This window comes from Crassostrea angulata, chromosome 1, assembly GCF_025612915.1.
Source record: "Crassostrea angulata isolate pt1a10 chromosome 1, ASM2561291v2, whole genome shotgun sequence".
Classification (NCBI taxonomy): domain Eukaryota; kingdom Metazoa; phylum Mollusca; class Bivalvia; order Ostreida; family Ostreidae; genus Magallana; species Magallana angulata.
In genome coordinates this window covers 12436518-12457967 of record NC_069111.1, presented here as the reverse complement: position 1 = coordinate 12457967, position 21450 = coordinate 12436518, and the positions used below count along the sequence as shown (strand labels likewise).

The 21450-nt window shown below is 36.5% G+C and overlaps 3 protein-coding genes across 3 annotated transcripts; all 3 read right to left on the bottom strand.

The window, feature by feature from the left end:
- Window positions 1-411: 411 nt before the first annotated feature.
- LOC128155220 (tetranectin-like protein) lies at window positions 412-8606 on the bottom strand. Its single transcript, XM_052816828.1, has 6 exons — window positions 8565-8606; window positions 8256-8357; window positions 8030-8109; window positions 7705-7792; window positions 755-971; window positions 412-581 (listed from the first exon to the last, which is right to left on the bottom strand). Exons 2-6 carry the CDS (start codon window positions 8311-8313, stop codon window positions 554-556), a joined length of 471 nt encoding a protein of 156 aa, XP_052672788.1. The 5' UTR covers window positions 8314-8357; window positions 8565-8606; the 3' UTR covers window positions 412-553.
- Window positions 8607-9826: 1220 nt separating this feature from the next.
- LOC128155213 (low affinity immunoglobulin epsilon Fc receptor-like) lies at window positions 9827-12283 on the bottom strand. The gene is made up of 5 exons (XM_052816817.1): window positions 12153-12283; window positions 11897-11976; window positions 10780-10867; window positions 10077-10293; window positions 9827-10009 (listed from the first exon to the last, which is right to left on the bottom strand). The coding sequence occupies exons 1-5, from the start codon at window positions 12214-12216 to the stop codon at window positions 9982-9984; spliced, it is 477 nt and encodes a 158-aa protein (XP_052672777.1). The 5' UTR covers window positions 12217-12283; the 3' UTR covers window positions 9827-9981.
- Window positions 12284-14344: 2061 nt separating this feature from the next.
- LOC128187139 (beta-1,3-glucan-binding protein-like) lies at window positions 14345-19207 on the bottom strand. The gene is made up of 12 exons (XM_052857363.1): window positions 19048-19207; window positions 18843-18929; window positions 18587-18703; window positions 18006-18133; window positions 17537-17611; window positions 17150-17216; window positions 16878-17048; window positions 16702-16779; window positions 16480-16594; window positions 15655-15726; window positions 15423-15552; window positions 14345-14559 (listed from the first exon to the last, which is right to left on the bottom strand). The coding sequence occupies exons 1-12, from the start codon at window positions 19148-19150 to the stop codon at window positions 14359-14361; spliced, it is 1344 nt and encodes a 447-aa protein (XP_052713323.1). The 5' UTR covers window positions 19151-19207; the 3' UTR covers window positions 14345-14358.
- Between the last annotated feature and the right edge of the window lie 2243 nt (window positions 19208-21450).

Below are 21450 nucleotides of genomic sequence, written 5' to 3'. Positions count from 1 at the left end.
ATCATATAATTACACACATTACGTCTAACACCAAGAACATTCTTACAGAATGAAAGATGTAAACGTTCAATTTCTGGTGATTCATTTTTTTCTTCATTTTATGGAATACTTATTGCAAATCTGAAAAAATTACGTCATTTCATTATCAAAATATACAGTCTGATATAATGGTCTGTCCTCCATAATTCTACTTTATCCTTTTCAACATATGTATTGTATATTTATATTTATTTACTATTTATTTACTACCTATCTATGCATTTATAAAATGTATCTCTGACTTTTGAACTGTATATTTACTGATAATGACTGACCTCATGTACCATTTCATGGTCTGAGTGAATAAACTGAATTGAAAAAAATGAAAATGCATTAAAAGGACTTTTTTAAATACAGGAAGCACTTGTGATTAATTTAAATTATTTTAATGCGATAATTGGGTAAAAATCATGATTGTGAATTACACAAATATCGGCTTTCAAATTATTTCAATATACTTGGTCATAACAAATTTTCACCGGCTCGTCGGTGATGTCCTGATGAATTCAGATTTTCAACCAATTACATTTCCTGGATAGGACCTGTCATCAGAAAAGTTCAACAAAAATTAACTTAAAACATACATCTATATGTTTTTCTTTGCTATTCGTATTGTTAAGGTATCTTACAACTGCGGTGACGCTTATATTATAAGCGACAATAAAACAATTTTACAAAATACCAAGTTTTAGATCCACGCTTTACCTTTACTTACGTTACAATCTCTTCACAGACGTAATATAAACGTGAGGCACAATAAAAATCTGCCCATTTTCCATGAAAATCATTCCAAAGGATGACACAGTTCTGACTCAGGTGACCGCCTGGCTCTCCAGGTTCGAAATCAGTGTATTGAACTACTTCTTGTGTGGAAGTATATACAAAACGACCCTCTTCTATAATGTCCGACACCCCGATCCACATATGTCTATCTATTTAAATGACCAGCAAAATTAATAAAACATTGTAAATTTTAAAAAAGCCACTCTCTTCAAACAATGTTTCTGCTAAAGGTACCTGGACCTATGGCTTAGAATTAAAGTTCTAAAATTTTTATCACATCATATATTAAAGAGACATTATATGGGTATATTAAGAGAGAAACAGTAGCAAGAGGAAAAAAGAGAGATTTTAGACAATAATTTGGTTAAATGTCCTGGCAAACATTTCAAACAAATGTGACGAATCAGGTCATACCAATAATAGAAAATAGGGTAGTACAGGGTATTTCCATGGTAATAGCCTGTTCCCCAATGGAAGTAAAGATGGAATGTGCCGAGGCTATATAAACAGCGGTAGTCGGCAAAATTAGAGTGTGATCACTGCAGCCAGACTGGGAACATCTTAATGAGCATAGAGTACGTAAGCGAAGGTTAAAGAGTAGGTCTGAAAAGGCCTTATTAGATTAAAGACTACGTAGGGCTGAAGAAGCCTTATAGTATAGGTTGCGCCAGTTGACCAACCACCGTAGCTTTGACACTTGGCAATAAAGGCTGACTAAGCCTGAACACCAGTGTGAAAGGGAGCTGGGGAAATCAACTGGTTAGAGACCTCGGGTCGGTAGCCAGAACCCTTGGTATGGCCAACTGTCTGGGGGCATTGGTCAGGGGGTAGTTTGATAGCCTGGGCAAGTGGTCAGGGACATTGGTTTTAAATATTATGGTAGATTTGATTTGGGCTTAGGTAAATCCCTGTGAAATTAACATTTGATTTAAGTACCAATCGTCGTAAATATTTTGATTAAATATATTGATTCAGTTTGTTACTAGCCTGAAAGACAACAGGCCAGTTTATAATAACGTGTTCTGCAGAATCCCGGGTGTAACCAGGTACGTGTCCACATACATAATAGCAACCGCTCGGCTGGACACACGTTACATAATTTTTGGTGGCAGTGGTAGGATTCTGCAGATTCATTTTTTTTCTGTGCTGATATTTTCTGGTACTTTAATTAAGGTTTAGTGTGTTTATATTTCATTGTGAATAATGGCAACTGCTGACTTGGAACGAGAACTGGCGGCTCTACATGAAGAAATAAGAGAGCTAGAGACAAGTATCCGACAGCAAAGAAATGTCATGCATTCAACGCCAAGACCTCGGGAATTGCCAGTGGTGGACCTTTTTCGATATTCCCAGGAGCCCTATGGCTGACCATTTTCCGGATGCTAGACCCGATAGACAACTTGACCATACTCGTACTAAAGTAAGGTTCAATGAGAAAATGGATACAAGGGTTGAAACAAATAGGAATGGCATTGAACCTAGGGTGAATACTGGTAATGTCACTGAGAGGCGTTATCGCAGACCAACTGTCCAAGGAAAAGAGACGGAGACCCGGAGGTTTAACAGACGGGTCGTCAAAGCTACAACCTACGATGCAAGTGGTTCGTGGTTGGACTATACGACCCATTTTAATACCGTTGGTAAACTTAACGAGTGGACAGAAGAGGAGAAAGGTTTATTTCTCGCAGCATCTCTTCGTGGTCAAGCTCAAGCGGTCCTTGGAAATTTGCCAGTTGATAACACTGATTATTACTATCTGGTTCAGACATAAGAAGAACGATTTGCCCCACCCAACCAAAGTTGTATGGACTTCAACTGAGGGAAAGGCGGAAAAGAGAAACAGAGACCATCCCAGAATTAGGACAAGCTATTAGACGACTGGCCAATCTTGCCTATCCAAAAGCCCTATCTGAAGTGCGGGAAACCCTGGCCATGGAGCAATTCTTGGATGCTTTGCCTGACTCGGACATGATGATAAGAATTAAACAAGTTCGTCCAAGGGATTTAAATGATGCCATAAAGCACGCCGTAGAATTGGAGGCATACCTTAGGGCAGAAGACAAACGAGGTTATCGGGCCTACCAACACCAGCTGATGAATGATACATCAGCTGGTGAGGAATCTTTCAAGATAGAGTTGAAGGACTGGATTGCATCAATAGAAAAAAGCAGATATGAACAAGGAAATACAACAGCTCAGAAAGGGCGAAGGACCGTCTGATCGGAAGCCTTTCAAATCCTCACCTGGACCAGGTAAAGCAATGGATGCAGTAAAATGTTACGGGTGTCATAAGAGAGGACATTATAAAAAGGACTGTCCAGAGAAGGTCAAGAATACACAAAGTAATAAAACTTCAGAGGAGCGGGATACTGTGAAAAAGTATGAATATAAGAGGTCAAATGGTCATCTGACTGGAAGACTTGGTTCATGCTCAAATGAAGCGGGAATGTTCATATATGCCATGATTAATGGCGTTAAAGTAAAAATATTAATTAGTAGATACAGGGGCTACTGTTACCATGTTATCGTCAGTGTCAATGAAAGCGGTAAAAGATCATTGTGAAGTACAGATTCGGGAACCTGGCATGAAAGTATTTATTGCAGATGGCAAAGAATTGACATTGGAAGGGAAAGTCAAAATTGAGGTGGAAATAGGGAACCATATTGTAAAGACGTTAGCTTTGGTAGCCGATTTCCAGGTTAAGGGTATACTGGGATTGGATATGATCAAGCATTTTGATATGATCATAGATACGAAAATGGTGTACTGTGGTTTCATTAATATTCAAGGGTATCAATTTTTGTGGATAAAGTGAAAATCACAGTTTCAAGGATATGTAAATTCATGGACAATGACCCTATCAATACAAAATGTTAATAGAAATTGCATTTCAATGAACATTTAATTTCATGGATCAACTTAAAAACGAAATCCACGAAAATTGGTATTCAACGAAAATTGATGAAGCCACAGTATTGTCATTTCAGGATGAACGGATTTCAGTGCTTTGCGAAGGTAAATTTAGATGCTTTAGGGTAGAGGCCAAAGAAACGGTCAGAAAACCCCCTCGAAGCGAATTAATTGTACCCGGGAAAGTGTGTTCCTTGGATGATAGAGAATTGCAATCCGAAGGTATTGTAGACTCTAAAGTTAGGGAAGACACAAATAGGCCACTGACAGCCAGAACATTTGTCAGACCTCTTGAAAACATTGTACCTGTTAGGTTGTTGAATGTAGATCCAGAGCCAAAGGTTGTTTATAAGAATACTGAAATCGGTCAATTTCAAGAAACAGACGCGGTGAGCTTAAGCGACTCGTGTAATTTAGCAGAGCGGAATGACATTGAGCAGTTATATCAAGACTCTGTAAAACATCTTTCAAAGAAACAAGCCAAGGAAGTGAAAGCTTTTCTGTTGCAATACGGATCTTTGTTTGTCAAGAGTAACAATGAACTTGGGAAAACCAACATTGTGAAGCAAAAAGAAAAAAATGATACTCGGGATGCAAGACCCATCAAACAAGCTGTAATACCAGCCAAGGAACGACGAAAGGTACTTTACTTTTGCCATGATTTTAAAGGTTCTGGTCATAAAAAGACACTGGAAAAGGTACGAAGCAAATACTATTGGCCTGGATGCAGAAAAGATGTTAGAACATACGTTGCAGGCTGTGAGAAGTGTTCGAAAAGAAAAGGTCCAAACGTTACCAAGAGAGCTCTGATGAAAGTTTTTGAATCTGGAATCCCCATGGAAAGAGTAGCTACCGATATTTTAGGGGAATTGCCAAAGACAAAGAGGGGTAACCGATATATATTGGTGGTATCTGACTATTTTACCAAATGGACAGAGAGCTTTGCCATGCCCAACATGGAAGCTCAAACTGTTGCAAAAATATTGGTTGAAGAAGTCTCTGCGAAACTTGGAGTGCCTAGGATACTTCATTCCGATCAGGGTAGGCAATATGAAAGCAATTTGTTCCATGAACTTTGTGCCTTACTGCATATCGAGAAAACAAGGACGTCACCTTACCACCCTCAAAGTGATGGAATGGTAGAGCGGTTTAATAAAACCTTAGCCACCATGCTTAGTGCTTGTGTGAACGACCATCAGACAAATTGGGATGAATCTCTTCCATATGTTATGCAGGCCTATCGGTCAGCTGTTCATAAGACCACTGGTTATACCCCGAACTTTTTAATGCTAGGCAGAGAGACAACTACACCCTTAGATCTCATGTACAAATTGTCAGGAGATTTGAAAATAACACCTATAAACCAATGGGTTTGGAAGTTACAGGAACGCATAGAAGAAGCCCACAGCATAGTAAGAAAGAATACAAAGCAATCGATGGGTCGACAAAAGACATATCATAATCGGAAGCTTAGTTTTGGAAAGGTTTCCCCTGGTGATATAGTTTTTGTATACTTTCCAGTTGGTAGATCTGCAAAATTGACATCTTTCTGGCGGGGACCTTACAAGATTTTGGGCAAGTGCTCAGAACTTAATTATAGGTTAGATTGTGGACAAAGGGGTAAAGAACAATTGTCCACGTAGATCGGATCACACTTAGACATCCCCAATTATTAAGGGAAGAGTCCAGTCAGCTGGATGAGTAAGTTGAGCACGAAAGTCCGGAAGACATCGTGGAACTGAAAGAACCTGATGTTGTAGATGATTTTGATAGTGAGAATAATCAGATTGGCGACCAATTGTCAGAGTCGACTTTAGGACAACAGTGTCAAAATGATGAGCGTTCGCTTGGTCCTTCGAAAAGGGAAAGACGTCTTCCTACGTGGATGTCAGATTTTATTAGAGATTAATTTAGTTTAGAAATAGAATTAGCTAAACATTTAGAAATCTGTATTGTTGATAGCTGTTGTTATTAGAAAGATAGTTTAACATCTGCATTGTTTTTTTAGGTTGCAATGCCAAAGACGAAGATTACGTTGAACAAGGACAGGAAATGTCCATTCTGTCCTTACCGGTTCAATAGAGATGACGAACTAGCAAAACACATCGGTAATTGTAGCCAGAATCTCTAATTTTGTAACTATTGAGATTTTAGTTCCACCACTCCCAAGAATCTGAGAAGGCGTCTCAAGAGGCAACATTACATTGGTGAAGAAAACAGTGGCGAGGCAGATGGGCTGAATCTGAGTGTATCGGCAATGAGTCAGATGCAGATTCTTGGGTCAGACAGACCCCGGGGACCTCCAAAGCCTACTACAAGAGGATATAAGTGATGGTGATAATGATGACTCGCAATCGGCTGAAGCGAGGAGCAAGAAGAAATCCATGATTTCAAAAGAGAATCTACCGCAAGCCAACTAGGCTGTTGCCTGTAAGTGCTCCAGTGAAAGCTGCGACTAGCTTTGTCTCTCTGCCTTGTGAGCCAGCCGCGGACAGACCTTCCTTTGAAGACAAAGAGCGCCAACATGATCTACTGTACTTTACTGAAAGTGTCAAGATCATCACCAAATGGATAGAAGACGGAAGACAGATCAAGAAGATCGAGAAAAAGAAACTTTTGTGAATAATTGTACATTTTAAATGTCCTAATGAATATGCAAGAACTGGATTTCTAGAAAGATATTCTTAGGTCCCCATTTGTTTGCAGCTTAATAAAATGGGAAAAAGTAGTTGTTTTCATACGGGGCATATGACTTTAATGGGTGGGTGATGTGACGAATTAGGTCATACCAATAACAGAAAATAGGGTAGTACAGGGTATTTCCATGGTAATAGCCTGTTCCCCCTTGGAGGTAAAGATGGAATGTGCCGAAGCTATATAAACAGCGGTAATCGACAAAATCAGAGAGTGTGATCACTGCAGCCAGACTGGGAACATCTTTAGGAGCGTAGAGTAAGTGAAGGCTATATAGTAGGGCTGAATAGGCATTATTAGATTAAAGGCTACGTAGGGCTGAAGAAGCCATATAGTATAGGTTGCGCCAGTTGACCAACCACCGTACTTGGACACTTGGCAATAAAGGCTGACTAAGCCTGAACACCAGTGTGAAAGGGAGCTGGGGAAATCAACTGGTTAGAGACCTCGGGTCAGTAGCCAGAACCCTTGGTAAGGCCAACTATCGGAGGGCATCGGTCAGGGGGTAGTTTGAAAGCCCGGGCAAGTGGTCAGGGACATTGGTTTTAAATAAACAAGGGGAGACTTGTGGTTGATTTGATTTGGGCTTAGGTAAATCCCTGTGAAATTAACATTTGATTTAAGTACCAATCGTCGTAAATATCTTGATTAAGTAAATTTATTAAAATAATCAGCGTAAATATATTGATTCAGTTTGTTACTAGACTGAAAGCTAACAGGACAGTTTATAATAACGTGTTCTGCAGAATCACGGGTGTAACCGGGTACGTGTCCACATACATAATAGCAACCGCTCGGCTGGACACACGTTACACAAATATAATTTATGTGAAACATGGTAAGATCGGAAGAAGGGCAAATAAGATAAAGTCAGGACAAGATTTGTTCAAAGAGTTCTGAAATGAATTTGACATTTGACCTAAGACATGATTCACTGTAAACTGCAGTGTATTGCAAACGCTTTTTGTGGAAGAACTACCAAGCACATCCTTTACTCAAAGAGACTCTCTGGGTAAAGTATGAACCAGATTTTGCTAAAGGGAGAGAAAGTATTGTCCGGACAAGTAATGTCAGACGGACAGACAGATAGACGGACAGAGAGACGGACTGAAGTAAAGAACGGCCACTACATGGCGCCCACAGAGCGGGGCTCTAATCGCATACATGTATATTTACCGTAATTTTTCAATGCTTTTTACGAGCGTTTTCTTTCTTCATAACGCATTGGATATGAAATCTTTGAACTGTTCTTTAACACAAAATAAGGGTCATGTTACTTAAAGACTGGCTATGGCTTCGTAAGAAATTTATTTCATCGTAAGATCGTGGTTCAGCCAGCTTTGCGTGGAACAGTAAACACGTGCTCTGAAAATAGAAAATTCGATAAAAATGTATTTCTTTGAGTAATTGTATTCGAATAATAGGACGTTTTAATATATAATGAATATTCAACAAGCAACAACACTCAGATTTAATTGATTGTATGAGAAAATTTTCGCAAAGGTGTGGAGACTCCTTAATGCAAACATCAACCGAATATAAACCTTAAAAAACAAACAAGCAAAGCAAAACAAAAATATACATGAAACCTGCAGTACTTACTCCTGCACCGAACCAAGTGGCCGCGGTGTGGCTGAAAAAATAACATTTGTCCTGAAACTGTATCCAGCCCACGTGACAACCTGGTCAAAAATAATATATAACGACTATTATTCAGTGTATAATTATTGAAAATTATTTATTGTCAACGAATTGTCAAAGTGTTTCCCCCAAAAAAAAGTATTCGTAGAATGTTAATTAATGGATATATATAATACGAAAACCTTACCCTCAGTCTCCAGGATAGCAAATGAAAGGAAGAATAGAAGAGCAAGAGGCGATCTCATAGTCACTTGTTTTAAGAAATCCCGATAGATAAGACCAATGTCACCTACTTACAATATCAGTTCATTTAAGTTCAAGATCTAGTAAATGAATGATGCCTTAGTACAGGGTCCCGTTTAACAAAGCATACTTAGGACTAATTTATATCTTAAGAAAGAACTTATTCGTAAGTTCATTGCTATGAAATTAGTCATGCCCGAAAATCACTGATATCTTAAGTAGTTTGATAAAAATAGGAATGAAACTCAATTACAGAATGACTGGATGATTTGTCCTATCCCTCCACCAAATAAGCTGTGACGGTCTATCCAGTTCGAATACCGAATATGCCAGATAGCTCAGTTGGTAGAGCACCTGACTAAAGATTCAGGGGCCCGGGTTCGAATCCTGTCTGGTCCGTCATTATTTCTCCCGTGCCGTGGCCAACCCCTGGAATTGACAGGTGAACTCCTGCCAGGGGTGAACTCCTGCCAGGGGAAGAGCCTGGTGTGATCTTCGAGGGCGAAGATCATTTAGTGGGGGAGGAATGTGACGGTCAGACCGGTTCGAATACCGGCGCTAGAAAGCTCAGTTGGTAGAGCACCCGACTAGAGATTCAGTGGGCCCGGGTTCGAATCCTGGTCTGGTCCGTCATTATTTCTCTTATCTCGTTACATACCGTAAGATATAGTAAATTCCTAATATTTGGATATCTTTTATCTTTTTAGCACTTCACAGTGATATAGTTATAAAAAGTGATCCATTATTTTCCGTATCTCTTTAGTGTGCATCAAACGGATATCAGGGCAGTGTAGGGGACATATGGGAATATTATTTCGCGGTCTCAAATTTGGGCTGTAGGGGTACCACCAAGTGCAATGTCAGTGATCGCATGGATTTTGGAAAAGGGGTGTTTTTGCAGAAACCAATGGAAACGATGTTACTTTGATACTTCAGCTACTATGTTGGATGTAGTGCAGTCGGGGTTTTTTAAAAAGGTGCAGACGTTATGTACTATGTTTGAACGACACACATGTTCGTTGTGCATGCATTCAAAGTAAGACTATCGGTGCAAAAAAAATCGGATACCTTGGAAATTCTTTCGAATAATGATCATATTTTGTGTTTTATTGATTGTTGTTTCCTTTATTCTTTATTAAAAACATTTTACTACAATGTGCAGTTCATGCATTTAGAAGTCCGTGCAACCTGAATGCCTCGATCGGAAAGTAACCAACCGTAACTTTCTCAACCGGTATATATATACTAGTATACCTCAGTGGCAGTAGAAGAGCGATCTAAACTAATATTGCGACCAAATGCTTTTATGAATTCAAGTCAGCTTTAATGATAATGTCTCTTAAAAGTCCTTTTACAGTTTTGTTTGTCACTTATCTATTAAACTATGTTACTGTTGTCCTTCTGTTTTGCTCGTACATGGGACTCAATTCCCAGTAAATAATTAAAGATACACGTAATAAGCATGTACGCCAATAGGCATATTCTATGCATTGTATGGAATATTTATTGCAAATACTTATTATACCGAACTTTATTCATATTCCAATCCAATAACAGTGAATTACACAAATACCATAATTGTGTTCATCGATTTACATTCTAATTATACTGATATACTTGGCCGCAATCGATTTCTTCCGGTACGTTGGTAATATTCTGCATTTTGATTTTCAACCAATGACATTGACTGGATCAGACCTACAAGAGAATCAAAGTTAATAGCACAATTCTACACAATACAAAGATTTGCTTGATCTTTACTTACGTCATAACTTCTTCACAGATGTAATATTCCTTTTCAGAACAACCATGATCCGCCCATTTTCCGTGGTGATCCTTCCAAAGGGCGACACAGTTCTGACTTAGGTGACCGCCTGGCTCCCCAGGATTGAAATCATTGTGTGGAACTACCTCTTGTGTGGAGGAATACACCCAGCGATCCTCTTCTATAATGTCCGACACCCCGATCCACATATTCTTATCTATTTAAATGACCAGCAAAAATAATACAATGAAGTTTAAAGAAATCGCTCCCTTCAAAACATGTTTCATCTAAATGCATCAGGGGCTAGGTTTTTTTTTTTAATTATATGTAAAAATATAGATTTTAAGAAACTGTGCCGCCCACTTTTTTCGAAAAATATGAAAATTATGTAGAGAAAGTTTATACTATTACTACTCAAACTCCATTCTACATACGAGTTTCAATAAAATATTTTTTAAAAAGCAATAATATGAGTCTGATTTGTCACCTAAATCAAATCATCTTGAAAAAATAATTTAATAAAATCCGTACATACAAGTATAAATCATTCCATAATTATTTGCTCTGGATTTTTTGTGCTTTAATGACGTTTATGAATACATAAAATACATTCATGATTGGATTTTATTACTATAAACATATATCGGATATAAACTACTTTGAACTGTTGTTCAACACAAAATCAATTTGAAAGCTTTCTTACTTTGGGACTGGCTATGGCTTCTTAAGAAAGATATTTCAGCGTCAGATCGTGGTTCAGCCAGCTTTGAGTGGAACTGTGAACACGCGCTCTGCAAAAAGCAATCTCAAGAAAACTTCCATCGTATATTTTTTCCTATGACTATTATAATGGAATAAAAGGAAATTGTAACTTTTTTTTCAAACAGTATCGTATACATTTGACTTAAGAAAAAAAACTCTGATTTGTATTTTTTCGTCTTTACAATACTTGTAATATTTTACTCATATTGTTTATAAATCACTATTAACTTTTGCATGTTATATCTGCACTTGGCGTATTTGAACGGAAGTAAATCAAACTAGTAATAACTTCACACTATCAGCAAATAAAGAAATCAATACTTTTTCTTTATCATTCGAGTCAGCATTTACTGGTACTTTTGTTTTATACTTGTATCGCACAAACATTTTAAAAGTTCTGATTTTCTCCAAAACAATCTCCTCCATTCATATTTAAAATTGTTTTTTTTAAATCATGCTAGAATACCATACTTTCGTCCCAAAAATAATCTAATTAAGGTTTGTTTGAGCAACTTTTTGCGTAGAGGATTTTTTAAAAGACGTAATCGTCTCACGCTTTTGCGTAAAAAAAAAAACCCAAGAAATCTTTAAGGGGCATGGTATTGATTTTGGTCAAAATTTATTTTTCCGATTTTAATGTTCACAATGCCTCAGTAAGGCATTTTTTTTATAGGCAATCAAGATTTGATAGTCAGTTGTTGAGTTTTTAATGCTTTTGTTTACATTTTGAATGTTAAAGTGAAAATTCCAGTTTTATACTTAAAATGAATGTTTAAAACGTTATATACAGTTTATTTATGCTTAATTAAAATGAATAAGAATATAGACAAATCAGCTTGAAAACGAAGTTTTACTGGTACATGTATATTGAACCTTTGTAAACAAAAACATAGTACGAGCCTTGTTTACAAGATAAAGAATACTGAGAGCCCCGTATCTTGCTTATAACTCTGCAACTGACTCTCAAATTTCATTTGACCATTAAAAATGCTTTCCTAAAGCATTGTAAAAAAATATAATTAGAGCAAAATCGTGACCATGCCCCGTTAAGTACTTACTCCTGCATCGAACCAAGTGGCTGTTGTGTGGCTGAAAAAATAACATTTTTCCTGAAACTGTATCCAGCCCACGTGACAACCTGGTAAAAAATAATATATAACGATAATAATCATAGAGTGTATGACCATCGAAAATTAATCATTGTCAATAGTTAGTGCATAAAAAATCCTACACAAATTCTACATTGGTAGATCCTCAACGGATATCATGTAGGCCCCAAAAAAAAACAACTACAAAAGGAAACCATATGCTTACTCTCGGTCTCCGGAAGAGCCGATGGAAAGACGACTAGAAAAACAAGAACAAGAGACGGTATCATAGTCTCAGGTTTCAAGATGTTTAAAGACAATTACATGTTACATATAGATAGATAAGATGTATGGAACCCGCGCACTGACAAGAATCAAGACGTGTTGAACCTTGTATGCTGTAAAAGTGGTTATTTACACTGGTTTGTTAAGTACGCGTTTTCAATGGTCAAACAATACGCGTAGGCATTAAATACGCGGATGCGTGATTGACCACACTTATAAGTTTTGAGTTTTTTACCATACGCACGGGGATATTTTACTCAGTTCAAATTAAGTTTACCGCGTAACCAGTGTAAAGTTCCCCCACGCGAAAATAAATAACCACTTTTACAGTATTTTGCAATACGTTATTTTTGTATATTTACATTTTCCAGTGTCTGCGCCTGTGATAACACTACGTTTCGATTTTGTACTATAAAACCCATAATACAAATGACGCAAAATTGAGGCGCTAGCGGGGATTTGCTCATTTATATTTAAATATTTAATCGTACGATGGCTTAAAATTATATAAATAAAAGTAATTAGAAATCATTCTTTGAATATTATGAGGTGATGATTTCGGTCGGGGCGTGATCAAAGCTATCATAAAGCCCTTCGGGCTTTATTGGATTTGATCATGCCCCGACCAAAATGATCACCTCATAATACTCAAAGAATGATTCCTTATTCCTTATTTATATTCTGTACTTCTGTACGCTGAGATTTGACATTATACACCATTACTTTATACTCTCTGCTGATTGACTGTCATTTTTTGTGACTTTTCATAATAAAATGTTGTTACTTTTTTTTTATATTGATCATAGCTCCCTGTGTTGTTTCTTAAGAAAAAAGGAATCATTCTTTCGGTATTAGGAGGTGATAATTTTAGTTGGGGCGTGGTCAAATCTAATAAGGTGGAATAACACACCTGGAAAAAGTCACTCAAATTAACTGTAAATTATTTGATTATGAAAGATATAATGATAAATAAACTATTAATACATATGTCAAATAAGCGAAAAATTTGCAAATTTGGGATAAAAAATGAATATCTCAAAAAATCTTTTCAGTAAGTAACAACAAAAGCCCCTGCAGTATTCAAACTCGGAATGTTCGGATCACAAGCCCGACACTTTATCCACTCGGCTATGCGCTAAGTTATATGTTGCCATCGATAAAATCCTTTCAATAAAACAAAATGTCGTTTCGATCAGAGGTCAGCCATTTTATGACGATGTGTTATTCAACCTTAAACTTGATTTGATCACGCCCCGACCAAAATTATCACCTCATAATATTTAATAAAAATATTCCTTATTACTTATACACATGTATTTCTGTAATTTTCAGCAACTGTTCAATTAAATATTAGAATATTGGCGTATTTATGTTATTTTCGTCTCATTTAATTTTAATGAAAATTCGCATAACCAGTTGCGTTATTGTCCACGGACTGTGTTGATTTTTTCCCCGGGAAATCCATCTCCCCTACAGACATAACCCTTTTCTTAGAGTTTACGCAGTTCTTAAAAATTCTCATGAAAAATTGAAGAAAAAAACGACACACCGCACTTTGGCATGTGCCCCCGTAAATACGAAGTCGAAGCCATGGTCATTTTCTAAATGATATTTAATTAATTCAACATCATCATATAAGTATCATACTTCAATTTGGATTGAAAATCTATTGCATAATTTTTTTTTAATTTATCATTTCTCTCACAAGAACGCTTTTCACCATTACGTTCAATTGGAAAAGAGAATTAATACAAAGATTTTTTGAAATGGTCCCTCGATTTTTACGGTTTTTTTTATTGATCTTGATACATCTTTAGTAACTCTGATATAAAAATTTTACTAAGGTAATTACGATACTTTTCCGTTTGTCTGAAAAAGCACAGTAGCATTATGCAGAACACCCCATTCGACGGCATTGTCCTTCGATCCGAAATATTTTGATTATTAAAAAATGTATTATTAAGACAACTAGTAATGTCTGAATCTAATAAATTATGATATACAGTATATCTGGTAATTTTCACGATCATCAATTTTTCTCTTTTTATTCATAAATAAATGAATACGCAGAAATTATATCCTGTATCAATTTCTATAAGAAACTTTTATAAATGTGAGTTTATCAACACTGGGTCATTTATACATGTTTAATACTGGATCATTTCTACGTAATCAATCAACATAGCCACATCGTCCCCGTGCCAGGTCTTCAGCCACTCCCCTCTGTGCTCCCAGAAGTCCCTCATGGGGTGGGGCGAGTCGTTACGCCAGGACTTGGGCACATCGTACTGCCCCTCGGCAAAGAAACCGCTGGTTCCTCCCACTGCCACGTTCAGAATCAGATGGAACTGTAGCAAGAAAATAAAGAAGTCTGTAAAACCAACTTTTTTCGTGGAAGTGAAAACTTCGCGAGGTCGCCAAACATCGTCGCCTTGCCGCAAACAAGTTACAATGAAGCGCATTGAAGTGGTAAAATTTGTCGTTCGAATGGAATGTTCTAAACTTTGTATCGAACGTCAATTGTTACATAAGACACGCCCATTCCTTTTGAAACGAGGAAAACAGTATTCGTCACAATGCTTTCGGAACCGCCACTCTTCTAAACAGCACAAGCAGGAATTTCACACACGTGCATTATACACAAAAACACACTTATTTTCTTTCCAAATGTATGTTCAGAAACAGTGATATTCAAAATAAAGAGTCAAGAATATTTTTAGCATTGCAACAAATTTATTTGTTTTTACATTGTGACGAATACTATTTTCCTCGTTTCAAAAGAAATGGGCGTGACTTCTGTAGCAATTGACATTCGATACAAAGTTTAGAAGATTCCATTCAAACGTGAAATTTTACCACTTCAATGCGCTTCATTGTATTAAATGTCTTAAAGTTTATCTTTAAAGTAAATTTCGCGAATCATTTTGTCAAATATAGACAAAAATCGCAAAAAATATAATAATATTTGGTTTAACAGTATAAAGATCATAAGAATTTGACCGAATAAAAAAACGACGATTGCACTTCACTATCGTAACAAAATGATCCAGTGTAATGAATTATATCGTTAAAGAAGAAAATTTGTTGACAAAAGAGTTTGATAATGTATTCATATTTTAATTAAATCCCAGAGAAATGCCTTGTTTAAAAAATGATATCTAATGAAACCAATTAATGAATTGAAGCATCATCACACGAAATGATACGTTACTGGTTGATCGAATGGTGCATTATGTGGACCGTTTCTCCAGGGGTCCTCTATGTTATGGTAGGGGCAATAGTTGTACATCCCATTCCAGGGGGTGGTTAGTCTGTATATCTCTTGGTTGTCGACTAAAATGCTGAAGTAATTAACAATAGAGCTTGATATTCCGTCTAGTCGGGTTTTTTTTCTAGAAATATGGCGTGTTTACGAAGTTGTTGTATGTTTTAGCTATTCTAACCTTAGGTGATCCTTGGTCCAGTCCAGAGAATAGGTATGCCATCCGTGCCATCCATCGGGCTGGTTCAGGTACCTTAAAAGATTATTCATGTTAAGGATGTTCTGTTTGTTAACTTTTTAACGCGTTGAAAGGGAAACTAAGAAAATTTATCAAATTTTTTATTAATATATATAAATAGTATTGCACTGGAATTAATGTGGTTGAAAATCTACTCTATAGTCATTTGAGATCCAAGCTACTGCTTTAAGAAAATAACGATTGGAGACATTACTTTACTCCATAACTGTTAGTGATGGCATCCACCATCGCTGAAGTTTGTTGTAATTGCTGCTTTGTTATGCTATATTGCATCTGGTGTCCTCAACAATGAGAGTATACGAGATCTACGCTCTTCTATGTTGTTGTCGGAAATTTAAAACTATGGTGGTTGGTAACATCTGTCATACCAATTTTAAAGAACCTTTGCTTTTGATGTTTGTGGCCCAAGGTATAGAAATTGGAGGCCTGCCTTTTTGCGATCATATGGCAATTACAACATTGAATATTGTTGATGGAAACTTTTAGACTTGAGAATTAATATTCCGTTCCAAACCTCTGCTGTTATGGTTGGAAAGCTTTTTCTCAAGGATAAAAGCTCTTAAACGGGATTGCAACTTTATTACTGTGTAACTAAGTGTGTGAATTATATATATATATATATATATATATATATATATATATATATATATATATATATATATATATATATATATATATATATATATATATAAAGGAACTAAATATGTGAAACCACCAATTGTATACTAGTATTTTTTTGCGGCTTACTTTTCACCGTGAGTTTTTTGGAAACAATTGTGTCCGGCATCTGGTCCCCAGTGAAGTGTGGAACCAATGGAGCGGATCCCGTGATCGCCTCCCCACTCACTGGTCCAGGCGTTTCCTAAAGATTCAAAGAGTGTCTTAAAATCTCGAACTTATATGCATGTAATGAACCCCCTTTCTGTTAAAAAAACAAATGAAAGAAGTATGCTAGCACAGTGTCCATACCTTTTGTCTCCATAAGATCTATTTCTCCAGAACGAGGCCAGTTCCCGTAATGGTTGTCACGCGGCAACAGCCAAATAGCTACGGGGAAATTAAACGGCGATATATTTCAAAGAAAAAAACCATGCAACTCGAATATCTTAGTTTTTACAGCGGTTTTTTTTCTTCATAAAACAAACCTGGCCATAAAAACGCCCCTTTAGGAACCCTGGCTCTAACGTTGACTCTTCCATATGTAATGGCCGCGTGCGTGGTAACTTTTCCTGACATGATTGGCGGAAGAATCTCCTGGCCGTATGCTGACTTACGACACCCGTTGTTAACGCCATTTGTACAGGTGTGCCATATTCCTGAATAAATTGATGATGCCAATGAAAAATTGTTGTTTAATCGTGTGATATTTACTGTAAAAAAATAAAATGAGAATTTGTTGCTGTCTATACAAACAGACCGCGGACATCCATATTGCCGTTGTATAGCGTCCCTTCGTTGAAGGAATGGTGGTCAACCGTTAGTGTCTGTAATGATATTTTGTTAAATATCTCAACAAATGGTAAAACTTCTAAACATTTGAAAGGTTTTCACTAATAATTATATTCACATGTGCGTTATTTTGTTGTTTAACATTCGGCAGAAATATTCAGTCACGGACGTCGTTGCAAATATAAATCACGCAAAGAGAAAATTTTCACCATCAAAAACGTATTACAAAAAAAAAAAAAAAAATGAAATACAAACTAAATAAACTAAAAATATACCATAGGAAAAGTTTTACCTCATAATGAATAAATATTATGTGTATGAATTTAAAAACAAATTCACAGAAAACGATACTTACAGGTTTAAGGTATAAGTATCCATTAGCTGTGTATAAATTAGCAGTCTCGGGGGTGTACACTTGGAATTCACCATTCTGTATTCGTAGAAATATCGCAATTTTAAAACTTTGGAAAGCCTTGACCGGGGGGTGGGGAGGAGGGGGGGGGGGGTCCCTTCACAGGTTAATCGAGTTCGCATTTACCATACTCTGCCCCAAGTTCACCAATCCGGCACTTTTTCTTTTATATTTATAATTTGTTTATATACATCAATGTCCAAATTATATTTATTTACTAATATAAAAAGTCACCAAATTCAGTTTTTTTGTGTTTTTTAAATTCAATCTTTCACAAATTATATGACCAGGGCTAACAACAGTTTTATAGTTAAAGCTATTTATTGCATCTCGTAGAGACTAAGCCATATGTACTTCACAACATAAAGAATGCAAATATAATCGGGCATAGAATAAGTATACAATATCTCACCCCTCCGCCCCAGGCGCTCACTTCTGTTGTGAAGTGACCTTTATTGAAGTGGTTAAAATCGTCCCGGAAAACCACGGTCTGTCGGAGACTGCGAAACTGCCCTGGTTCGAAATACTTCACTAAGAAAACTGAAATGCGAAAAAAAGTACCTGAATCACGGAACAACTTAAACAGCTGAAGTACTAGTGTCTTTTATGATTCTGGGGACATAGGGGGTCATTTTTTCGTGATTTACAATGTCGTATCATTTTTGTTTTTGCATTATAATGGTTAGGTTAATAATAGACGGATGACCAATCAAGTGATATTAAGGACGATACCAACGGTGGGTTACCCATGCTATATGTTAGCATAATCTGAACATCGCATGGTCTTTTCCGTCGAGACTTGACGGAAAAGTCCGAGCGATGACCGATTCTTTGTATACTGGCAGTGAATAAATCAAAGTCAAGAGTTATGAACCTATACTGTGTGTGATACCAGTAGTGGACTTTTGCTCGTACAGAATAGGCAAGTCAAAAAGGTCATGTGACTATCAATAACAACTATGACGTGATAAGTAATATAGCTTTGCAATATACCTGACGTCCATTTGGATTCCACTAACAGTCCGTTCTGCATCGTAGCTACCTTGTACTCTACTTCATCTCCTGGTCCAGCGTTGGCTTCGGTGTCTACGTACTCCCAACTGTCGGACTCTGGTTCAAATCCATTGCGAAAGAGAAAAGTCAAAATTATACAAATATATCAGCAAATTACATGTGATTAGACAGTTTTTTGTTATTTTTATCACATTACATCGAGTTTAGATTTAGACATGGATTTGTTTCGGATTACCTTTGTTCTTCGTCTCAACCACGTAGTCTCTAGATTCTCCATTCTGGTTCCTAACGCTGAAAATCACGAGAGAAATGCCATCTTCGTCTGAAATATTATAAGGCATCATTGTGCAACTCTTTCTTTTTATTACGTAAGCATATGAAATTTAAAAAAAAAAGTAACAATGTCGAATTTTCCGACTAATTCAGGATGTCGAGATTACCGGGTATGCTCAGTTTCAGGCCCGACTTTCCAACGATGGAAATTGTCGGCGAGGCGCCCGTGAGAGAGAGACTCACCAAAACAACCAAAGCACCGAGATTCATGTCTGCCTTAATATGACTCACTAAAGTCGCTGTCTTATCTTTTATAACCAAGGGGCAAGGTGCTGTGCTTTCTGGTCCTAATTTTCACCCCTTTCTTATCACCGGCACTCAACCAACGACTTTATCGAATTTTTGCTTTAAATAATAAGTGCATTAAATTTTGCGTCGGTACGCAATCGATCAATTGCAAATGTACTCTAATATGCAAAGATGAAAAGATGCAATATAGTATGCGCCAAGTGATTATGCAATATACATGTAGTACTGTATACGTCGAGTGATAATAGTAAAGTAACATGTTACTTATCAAATGCTAACAATAATATCAGAATTTAGAACAATGATATGGAGTTGCAATTCCGCAGTAGGAACTTTGCTGGGCATTTTCCGTCAGGCCAACTTTAATTTAATCCAAATTCTGACTCAAAAGAATCAACAATATTTCAAATTAAAAGCGTACATTTAATAAAACATTTGAGTTTTTGTGAATTTAAAATGTTTTCCCCAATGTGGCTCCACCCTACTCCTGAAAAATATTTTGACGAATTTGAATCTATACTATCTAAGGTTAACAATCCAAAATACACGTTTAGACATTCCGGGTAATCATATTTGTTCAATGATATTTGGGCACTACAGATGATTAAACATGCCGAATTTATACAGTTTGGTTCATCTCAATGTAAAAAGGTCGCATTTTGTACAAATTGTCACTTATTAGAACTGTTGGATAGAAATTAGAGGCAAAACACTTAATTTTGGATATTATAAACAAATATTTACATTTAATTTCAGCTGTCATTGTCTGTGATAACATTACGAATCAATTTTGAACCCTAAACCCTGATAACTTCATAAAGCATGAGTGACACAAAATGGGCAAGTCTTACAGCATAACCGAGATACCTGCCTCAATGACATATGATTTCTTTTGGGTTGTTTTCTATTTGATATTGAGATTATAAAAATATATACTAGCAAGAGTCATACTTTACTGTCATATCGATCCAATTTTAAGCTACATTTTGTAATTGTGCATGCATGTACAGTAAGCAGGTCAGTATATGGGTAGGGAGGGGAAATAAACAACAGAACATTTTGAACTAAATAAAAAAGAATAAAGAGAAAATATAAACAGTTAAAATATTTATGCAGATATTGCAGATAGTGAAACCTGGGTAATTACACACCTACAAACAGAGACCGCTCTCTCTCTCTCTCTCTCTCTCTCTCTCTCTCTCTCTCTCTCTCTCTCTCTCTCTCTCTCTTCTCTCTCTCTCTCTCTCTCTCTCTCTCTCTCTCTCTCTCTCTCTCTCTCTCTCTAAAAAATTCTTTAATGTTCGTTGATACCTGAATAACACTAAGTTGACAATGATGCAAGGTATGTGCATTTCTTGCTGCGCTCGCCACAACGGTAGCACCGTAAAACATGTTATTCAAAGAATGATCCTTATTCCTTAAAACTTTCCTCCGCGTTCAGTCAGTTCCATTTCAACATATTCCTCAAGTTCGGCAGAATCAACATCCGCGTTCAGTCAGTTCCATTTCAACATATTCCTCAAGTTCAGCAGAACGAACATCCGCGTTCCTACGATCCAATTTCTATCGACCCGTTCCTTTTAAACCCTTATAATTCATAACAAAGTTAAAGCAATATGAGCTGCAATTTTCATGCTGAAATTTAAAAAAAAAATGTTATTTTCAATTAAAATTTACAAAAATACCATGGTTTTTAAAGTTCTGTTAGGCATGTGTTTATTTTAAAAGCCGTAAAGAAGCCTTAATTGAAGCAAAATTGAATTATACTGTCGTCCTGTACAAAAATTGGTCTGCTATATATTCCTTAGAAGAGAAATCTTTCTTCTGACGAAATTAATGATTCTTTCAAATTTTATATATCATAAGAGTTTAAGTTACATGCAGACTTATCATACTAGCAGGTATTTGCAGCAAAATCAAATTCTAAAAAAATACAGCTCATATTGCTTTATGACTTGAAAATTGGATAGAATGTAGATTTACGATTTTGACAGATTTGTATAATTTAGAATTGCGTTGAAATGGCGTTGAACGGTCACAATTGTTACTTAAAGTTTATGTTTACAAAAATTATCGACTATTTTGATGTTTAAACACCAACAACGGAAATATTTCTTTCTCGATTTGTTAGAATTTTGTACTTTGAAAGCTTAATCATCTCTTTATGTTGGAAAACTAAAACCCTTAGCTTTTCCGTGTCAACTAAACACTGCTCCGTGTTCTGCAGACTCCTCCGCGTTCGGAAGAGCCGTATGCATGGT